The 9,756-nt window shown below is 36.2% G+C and overlaps 1 protein-coding gene across 1 annotated transcript in view; it reads left to right on the forward strand.

The window, feature by feature from the left end:
• The window catches only part of TCERG1 (transcription elongation regulator 1), a 71,871-nt gene that overhangs the window by 61,650 nt on the left and 465 nt on the right, over nucleotides 1–9,756 (forward strand). The window contains 5 exon segments of the mRNA XM_014587661.2: nucleotides 2,010–2,174; nucleotides 2,451–2,633; nucleotides 5,547–5,726; nucleotides 6,407–6,490; nucleotides 8,537–8,637. Coding sequence (XP_014443147.1) covers nucleotides 2,010–2,174; nucleotides 2,451–2,633; nucleotides 5,547–5,726; nucleotides 6,407–6,490; nucleotides 8,537–8,637 — 713 coding nt within the window.

Consider the following 9,756-nt stretch of genomic DNA (forward strand, 5'->3'; position numbering starts at 1 on the left):
CGGTTCATCTTTTTTTTTTTCTTTTTTTTTTTTTTTTTTTTGTCAGAGGATGTAAGCATTTACCAAAGAGAAGGCAAGTGAGAAATTGCCTACCATGGGGGATAGGCATGCTATAGTCTCTTCCTTGTTTCTCCTTTTGGGGTTTGGGGCTTACACACACCCACACCCAGCATGGATTTCAAGCCTCTGATTCTGGACCTCCAGTGTGTGGTAGGCCATGTGGGGGACTAGCTGTGCTACTACACCACAGCCTGGCCCTACAGTTTTTTTTTGTTTTTAATTAGCCAGAGGATGTCTGTCCTCACCAGAGACAGAGGGGTAGGGAGAAAGCACCCCAATTGGGTTGTGATCACACTGCAGTTCTTTCTTTATTTCTCCATCCCATTGGATTTGAGCATGTACACTCAGATAGCCAGCATGTTTTTCAAGCTACTGTGTCCGGGATTCAAACTGCATGGTCTATTATGCAGGATCTGGCTTCCTTAACTACTAGGTCACTATGCAGGCCTCAACTTGGGTGTTTTAATGTAAATTTTGCCTTATGTTAATTACATTTTGAAATGTACTGTTCATTATGTCAGATACCAGGTAGACAAGATACACAGCAAAATTGCTACATTACAGAATTAAGTGGTATCCCAAATCACTGTTTGGAAATACTGAGTTTATGAGTATTTCTCATTAACCCAAACCAAGTCAAGAGCCAAAGCCAGTAGTGGAAAAATCCACAGCTGATGAATTCTTGTCTTTTAAAAATTTTCTCATATAGAAATTCTGTTCCTTATAACTTTATAAAGGTTTTTCAGAAAGATCATCCTCCCTTTAATCCTCTAGTGGCAGAAATGAGATTGTAGGAGAAGTTACAGGGTTGGAATATAAATAGGAGTGATTCATTTTTTATATTTTTGTGCCCACACATCTTAAATTATGATTCCATTCCTAATTTCTAATTCCCTTGGCCAGTTGGGAAGACAGCTAGCATATTTTATCACTGTGGGATGAGGGGATTCTTGACATAGAACCTTTAGTTAGAGTGTCTTTGAGTGTCTTAGGAGTCTTCAGCACTAAGGAGTATGAAGTGATATAAGTGAAATTACTTTGTAAAATAATTGGATTTCAAAGGTACATAAACATAATTTACAAAAAAATAAATGGTTTTGGACAGTTCTATATGTTGACACTAAAATATTAATATTTAATACCTTTGGTACTTCAGTTGAGTGTAATACTTGATAAACACTTGTATTCTGAGTTCCATAACTATAAAGATATGCATGGCTTAATGGCTAAAAAGTATAGAAAATCTGAATGCATATTTTTTGGTATTGATTAATTATGACCAACATAGAAATTATATAGTTTTCTTAAATATCAAGGTACAAAGCATTACTCTTTCAACCAAAACATAATTTTTTAAGTCTCATTTTGATTTTAGATACTAAACAGTATGTATATATATATATTAGATATCAAACAGTATGTATTAAATAGTAATGACTTACTGTTTGTGCTCAGTGATTTCTAAATTCCCCTATTAATTTTAATGAACAAAATGATATCCATCTAGTTTTAAAAATGAGTGATTTTTACCATCTTAATGTTAAAGTATTTCAATGTGAGTTTATAAGCCAGAGTCTTTGCTCAAAATAAATTGAGCTCAGTGCAAATTTGTATTCCCTCTGAAAACATGGCAATTCTGAACTCAAAAGTTATAAACAACCTAAAAAGGTTTGTTTTCTGTATTTGGATACTTTATTGGAAAGTGTGATTTATCTAGAAGTTGGCAGGTTTTAAATGAGAACCGATATGCTTGTTGATTTTTATATCTAATAAAAGAACAATTCTGATATTCTTTTACTAAGACTTATTCCACTCTAAACAAGTGCATTTAAAGTTATTCTCATGTTTAAAGTAAGCGAACTTTTTTTCTACTTATAAATATTTAGATATTAGGAATTTCTCATAGAACATTATTTTTCTTCCATCCCACTACCTGTTTTTAAATATAGATTAAATCGGATTTCTTTGAACTATTATCTAATCATCACTTGGACAGTCAGTCTCGATGGAGTAAAGTCAAAGACAAAGTAGAAAGTGACCCACGTTATAAAGCGGTGGATAGCTCATCCATGAGAGAAGACCTTTTCAAACAGTACATTGAGAAAATAGCCAAGGTAACCACTTTGTGAACTTGTACTGAAAGCATTGAATAATAACATTTTTCATTGCATTTAAGGATAGTTACTGCTATTTGGTGGGGTTGGAATTTTTGTTGTTAATCATGCTTACCAGGAGAATCTTTGGTAGTTGATTTTGAGATGAGGTACAATGCTTAAGTATCTTTTTGGTATGAACTAGGTTTGAAGTATTTTTTTTGGCAAGCTAGTTATTCTGTGAAAACATTTTGATGGAGTTGGTAAGAAGGATAATGTTATTTTTAACTTTTACAGAATTTAGACTCAGAAAAAGAAAAGGAGTTGGAAAGGCAAGCCCGCATCGAGGCAAGCCTTCGAGAACGAGAAAGGGAGGTTCAAAAAGCTCGTTCAGAACAAACAAAAGAAATAGATCGAGAGAGAGAGCAACATAAACGAGAAGAAGCTATTCAGAATTTCAAGGCTCTTCTGTCTGACATGGTATCTATTAATCATTTACTTTTTTTCCTATAAAGTACTGGATATTAGAAGTCCATTATATTATTTTACTATTAGCACTTTAATGTTCCTTGAATTTACTGAGCAATAATTTGGTAAGTTATTTATAAAGCATTTAAAAATTAAATACTTTGTATTAGCTTTGTTATTATAGAAAATTCCTAGTTAGCAAATTCAGAAGTTAGATATCTTGTATATGTGAATTTTATAGTCTTTTAGTCTCAAACTTTATTGATCTTGACAAAAATCATCCTAAACTGTTACACATTTATCTGTCATAGTGTTCACTGTTATAGCACAGTGTACTCAACATAATCTTTGTATTGGTGACATAGGGTCTTCATTGAAATGATTGATTGTTGTGCATGTTATCGGATAGCATGAAATATAGACTGGAGGTGTACTGGCCCTAGGACATACGCTGAAACTTCCTTAAAAGTCATCTCCCTTACTTGGTAGCTTTGTTTTTTGTCCGTACATTAAATACCCCGAGACTGCTGTGCTTTACTACTGTTTATGTTTTTGCCTTCTCTCTTCCATTCTCTGTTCTATACTGTTTCTTTTCTCTTTTTCCATAACGCTTTTATTTTACTCCTGTCTCCTTTTAATTTCTTCCTCTGTCTCTGCCTTTGTTCCTTTTCATGCACTCTAGACCAAATTACAGTAGTTTTCTAATTTTTCCTTCTACCTCTGACATTCTCCCACACTCATCTTTTTTGTAACCACAGAGATTAAAGCAAATTGATTTTGTCACTGTCTTGGCTACCTTCAGAGAGTGAAGGTTCTCCATTCTCCCAGCAGTTGTATACAGGTCAATTTCATTCTCCTTACCATAATACAAAATCTATTCATTCCTTGACTCCTCCAGCTTCATATTATCTTATCATTCTTGCTTTCCTCATTTGATTTCTAAGTTCCAGCTTCTCTGAACTTATTTTGCCATAGGGTGGGCACCACCCCACGCCCTCTGAACTTATTTTTAATGAAGCATAACATGCTCCTCTCTCCACCTAAAATGCACTGAATCATCCACTGCAGTGACATACTTTTTAAAAAAGAATCATTTATTTAATTTTATTTAATACATTATTATTATTTTTTAATTGGCATAGGGCACATGTGCTCACCAGAGAAAATGAAAAAGCAAGCCATCAGATTCAGGATTCGAACTGCAGTCAGCTACGTGAGAATCCAGTGCCCCAACCACCACGCCACCTGTTGGCCCTGTGACACACTTTCTGATTCTTGGAGAGTATACATAAATCTTTGTTTGAGGGCTGCTCCTGACCCATCTAAGAAGATTTGATCTAACTATTCCTTTTACTCCTCTGTGCTTAGCATTCACCTCTGCAGCACTTAATGCATGTTATTGCAGTTATTTGCTTATGTTATTCTACCTTTAAAACAGGTGAGGATTGGGGCCAGCAGGTGGCATGGTCATTAAGGTGCTGGATTCCCACTGGGCTGACCACAGTTGGTGTCCTGGTCCTGGTGGCTTGAAATCATGCTGGGTGCGAGTGCTTGTGTGCCCAAGATCTTGAGAGGAGAATGGAAGAGAAGTGGTTGTGGCATGACCATCCCTCCTAGGGGTGATTTCTCACTTTCCCTCTCTCTTTCACAAGGGCACAAACACTGTGACTAAAACCTAAACAAAAAGAAAAATACGTGGGGGAGTTCTTTGAAGGAAGGAGACACAGTCTTACTTATTTGTAGTCCCAGTGCCAAGCACAATATATTCCTTATTTATGTATTTTTTTGAGATAGATTTTTTGCTATAGGACATGTGGCGAGACAGAGACAGACAGACAAAAAGCGAAAAATCACCCTCCAGGGGGAATGGCCACGTCACAATACCTCCTCTGGTTGGAATTTTGGGCACGCACGTATATGCTCCTGGAGTGAGCTTTAAGTCTCCAGGTCCAGGACTCAAACTACATCAACTACGTGAGAGTCCAGCGATATAACCGTTACACCATCTGCTCGTCCCGACTATATTAATTCTTGCTTATGCTTGGATCTGTCCCTTCTAGTAGTAATTGATGAATTTGAAATTTAGCCCAAGATTTGTTATATGTTTGGGTTTATTCCCTTTTTTGGAGATGCTTAGATTTAAAAGACAAAAATATATTTTCCCTTTTAATTCTTTTCATTTCTCATATTACAAGTTGGTAGGTACCCAAGTACTATTCAAGTTCTTATTGCATCATTATCCCCACCTTTCTTATCCTAAAACCAATTTTGATAGCTTAGGTGAACATTGGAAGCTAACATTTCTGACTTTAAACAAAATAGGTTTTCAGTGATTTCTTAACTAAAGTAAATAAGCTTATCTTTGCAAATACATGTTGCTTGTTAATTAGCTTAATGATCACCTCTATTGTTCGAAACTAATGAAGTTGGTAGAAGTTCTTTTTATATGTGTGTGTTTGTTTTTTATTTTCTTTTTTAAGACTTTTGTGCCACAGGGAGCTTGACGTGGGGGGAGAGAAAGGAAGTGAGAAGTCCCCTCCCCAGGGGCTGGCCATACCTCAGTCTCTTCATTCCTCTTTCAGGATTTTGGGCAGTCACACACAGGTGCCCAGCTTATTTTTTAATCTACCAGTCTGGTACTCAAACCAGAGATGGCCATGAGGAATTCAGTGCCTTAACCACCATGCCACTTGCTAGCCCTAGAAGTTCTTTTTGAATGGCTTTTTAACATAGGAGTCATTTTTTGTACGGTCTAGTCAAGAGTCTAGTCAATTAGCTTTCAGAATATTAATTGTTGCTTAGTTACTGAATGACTCTACCCTTTTAAAATTGAAATTTTGTAATTTTAATAATTGAGCCTTTTGTTATTAAAATATGAAAAGCTAAATCTCTGGTGATATAGTTTGTTCCCTGATTGTCATTTAGGTACGTTCTTCAGATGTGTCATGGTCTGATACTCGGAGGACTCTCCGGAAAGATCATCGCTGGGAATCTGGATCATTATTGGAAAGAGAGGAGAAGGAGAAGCTTTTCAATGAACACATTGAAGCACTTACCAAAAAGAAGAGGGAGCACTTTAGGCAACTTCTGGATGAAACTTCCGCAGTAAGAGTCCCTTATTTTGCCTCTTATAATCTGGTTGAATCTTCATTGATAATTCCAAAAAGTAAAACTGATAGGCTTTTTAGTGTCATGGTCTTTAGTTCCTTTACTGGAATTCATGGGTTTTAAGACACTTTTCTTCTCTGACTTTTTAAATGTCATAGCATTCTTAACTATTTAGAAATAGCTCCTTTTTGCAGTTTTAAGATTCTTTCTTCTCCTATAATAATTCAGAATGTCCTCAGCTATGTGTGATCAGTGATTTCCTCCTGATAATAGATTTAGTAAATTCCTTCTTTTGCTCCATTTTCCATGTGGTACTATGGCCCATTGTTTGGCAGTTTGTACACTTTGTTATTCAGGTTTTTGTTCCTGTTTATCTGCTCTCTTTTTGGTGATGGTTTCTTCAGAAGTTATGATGTTTGCCCATGTAAATACAGGGTTTGCAGGTGATTGTCTTAGGCCACCTTGAAAGTATGGCCATGAAAATAACTCTTGTGGCAAGCCAACAAAAAGAAATTGCATTAACGCTGCTTCCCTGTCCCTAACTAGTCCAGTTACGCTTGGGCATTACGAGAGATCGCAGGTCAGTGTGTAATATTATGTACCATATGTGCCGCAGTTTGACCCCCTAAATAAAAGTGAGTTGTATTTATGTTTCTTATTCACCTGTCTTTTTAAAGATAACCTTAACATCTACGTGGAAAGAAGTAAAAAAAATCATTAAGGAAGATCCTCGGTGTATTAAGTTCTCCTCCAGTGATAGGGTAAGAGGGTTTTGTGTCTGACATTTACTATCAACTTATAAATATAAGTTAGGTGTTTAGTCAGCAACACTAGTATCTTGACCAAAATGAAATCAATGATTTTAAGTGAATTACTTCTAGGTATATGAGAAATGAATCTGAATTTTAATTTCGTATTTAGTACCTTGCATGATAAATTAGTAAGAGAGCACAATGGAAAGTTAGGGGAAAAAAATAGCCTCCTTCCTTCCATTAAAAGGGAGGGCAAGGAGCAGGTACTCTTAATAGGGTTTTACAATGCCATGATCTCCTCCAAGCCTCTCAGATAGCTAGGGTCATGGCAATATTGCTGTGGTTAGGTCAACCCAGGATCAGATATTTTGAAAGAATTATTTATTTTATTTATTATTGGGTTGTCAGAAAAGTCATGGAGCTAGCAGGTGGCATGGTGGTTGAGGACCCTGAACTCTGACATGGCCAACCGTGGTTTGAGTCCCAGACCTGGCGGTGTGCTTTCTCACTTTCTCTCTCTCTCTCTTGTTCTCACTCTCTTTTCTGTATCACTCTCTGGTCAAATTTACATAAATAAATAAAATTAAATAAAATAAAATAATTCTTTTTTAAAAGTCATGTTGTATTTTTCTATGCAAAAATGCACCATAATTTTTCCAATGACCTAATATTATTTTTTAAAATTTTGACTAGGAAGAGACACAGGGAGAAAGGGAAAGTGAGAAAGAAGCCACTAGGTCCAGCACTAGAACTGTGGCCGGCCATGTGGAAGGTCCAGCGCCTTTAAACACCATGCCAGCCCTAGTTTAAAATTTTAATCCTTGGAGTTATGCTTGCTTTTGGGATCTTAGAGATTTAATGAACCTATAGTTTTAGTGTATTTTTTAGTTAGGTCCTACTAAACATATTTAGGCTGGTACCATGTTATCAAAGCACCTGACTCTTAACCCATGTGAACAGACTACCACAGTGAGCTCCTTAGTGTTTGTGTGCTACAGAAACTTGGGAGTGGAGGAACATCTCAGATATGTGAGGTTTCTAAAAGCCGAAACCTGTTTTCATGCACTCTGACTCCTTTGTGGAAAACACATTCACATAAGGTCTGAAACACAGAAAGATGTCAAGAGAAATGTTGCTTACTATAATAAGTTTTATCTCTTACCCTTTTATTAGTTCCATCTGCCTGTCATTTCCCTTTTTTCATTGGATTCTCTAGATTTGGGTTTAAAAACTCAGGTCTAATATTCTCCCCCCTTAGAACTCTAGTAAGTTGCATTTTCGGTATGTGAACTACAGAATATACATGACTAGGGAGAAGAACAGTAGACTGAGAGCTGCTTCAGTTTCTAACCTTTCTATTCAGAATTGATAATACGATCTGTTTTTAGCACAGATAATTTTCTTAAAATTATTTATCTTTACTATTTTTTAATTTGCTACAGGGTACTTGAATTCACTAGAGACAGAGAGAGAGAGTGAGAGCGAGAGAGAGAGCGCACGAAAGTGAGAAAACAAGCTGCCAGGTCTGGCACTTGTTGGAGTTCAGCCATGTGGGAGTTCAGTACCTTAACTACCATGCCACCTGCTGGCCCCAGCACAAAGAATTTTTATATTTCTTATTACTATTCCCTATTGAAACTAAATAATTTAAGTTCTGAATGTTATCTTATAGTTGGTGTGTTCATAAATTTTACTACATTAGTTTCTTTGTGTCTGGAGATAGAAATACAGTCTGTAGGAAATAAGCACTTGAACCCTTAATGTCCCTGTTTTTGAGATTGTCTCAAGTTGTTAAGGAGATAGGAGATGATGCTTGTAAGGCACTCAGTCGTATGTCACGTAGCAAACCCCCAGGTTTTAGCTACTGTTAATATATTGCGTAGTTCCTTATTTTTGCTTCCTTCTTGTCTTTATGAACAAAAATGTACCCTATTGCCTTTTTCTTTTGAATTTTTTATTTTATTACAGACTTACACATTACTGATTTAATAAAGAATAGATATTTTGGAATTAGTGGGTCTTCCCCCTAATTAATACTTCTTTTTTTCTTTGCAGAAAAAACAAAGAGAGTTTGAAGAATACATCAGAGACAAATACATCACAGCCAAAGCCGACTTCAGGACTCTCTTGAAAGAGACCAAATTTATAACATATAGGTGTGTGCAATGAAATGTTTCATGTCAGCAGTCATTGTCTTTACTAGTCTTTACTCTGATAGCCAAAGCATACTTTGCATTCACACACATGTTGACATTATTAATTTTTAGGAATAAGAAGATCCCAACTTCTATCCAAGGCCAGATACATCCCATATCTACCAGAGCTTTTTTTCTTCTTTTTAAAGAAAGGGCCCAGATGTCAATTCTGATTTTATGTTACCCACCCATCCAGTTTTTAAAACATCTTTGTTTTTAGTTCACTGCTTTTTCAGAACTACCCCCAACTATGTAAGAATTGTATTTCTGGAAAGACTTATAAAATAATCCTTTACTATCAATTGCCTTTATCTCCTTAAGATTATTCAGTATGGCTAGGCCATTCTAAAGCTTGAAATCATCTATTAAAGCTCAGCAAAAACATTTTTCCCTCTCAGGAAAGCAGTTTGGTGGATACCTTTTAAATAAAAATTTCAAATTATAGAATGAAAACCTTAAAACAAGGGTTCTCTGTACCATGCCCAGTAATTCTCCATCCCCAGTGATACGTCATCAGGAAAGCGATTTTGCATTTCTCACCAGTTAGTATGCAAGAAACCATTTTTGTTTCATGCTTCAGCTTTACTTCCTTTAAAGAAAAATTTGAAACATCTTAATGAAGGGTATGTGCACGGGAGGATAGGTAGTGCTGAGGGTGTGGTTTTTAAGAATTTTGTCATTTGGATTTTTTTGGTCAGGATCCTTAATGTTTTGCATCAGCTTGGGCTTTTAAATTAGATGTGAAGTAAGACTTCTTTCTACATTTTTATAGTTAATTAGTGAAAGATGTGAAAGTGAAAGCTTGTGAAAGATGCTGGGATTGGCAGCCCCGCAGACTGAAGTCCTCTGTTCATCCACAGAACAGGTACAGCACGGGCAAGATTTACCCACCCACCCTCAGCCCTGATCTGGAGGGACCACCAGTAGGGGTGGGAGGGTAATTCAGCTTCTGAGGCCCTTTCACTCCTTGGAGTCTTTGCTGAGGCAACTTACAAAGGTGACCACTGCAGCAAAATTTTTCTTAAAAAAAAAAAAAAAAAAATGGCAAAACAATTAGGAATTAGATGGAAATTTCCAGCA

This window comes from Tupaia chinensis, unplaced genomic scaffold (assembly GCF_000334495.1).
Source record: "Tupaia chinensis unplaced genomic scaffold, TupChi_1.0 Scaffold000228_1, whole genome shotgun sequence".
Taxonomy (NCBI): domain Eukaryota; kingdom Metazoa; phylum Chordata; class Mammalia; order Scandentia; family Tupaiidae; genus Tupaia; species Tupaia belangeri.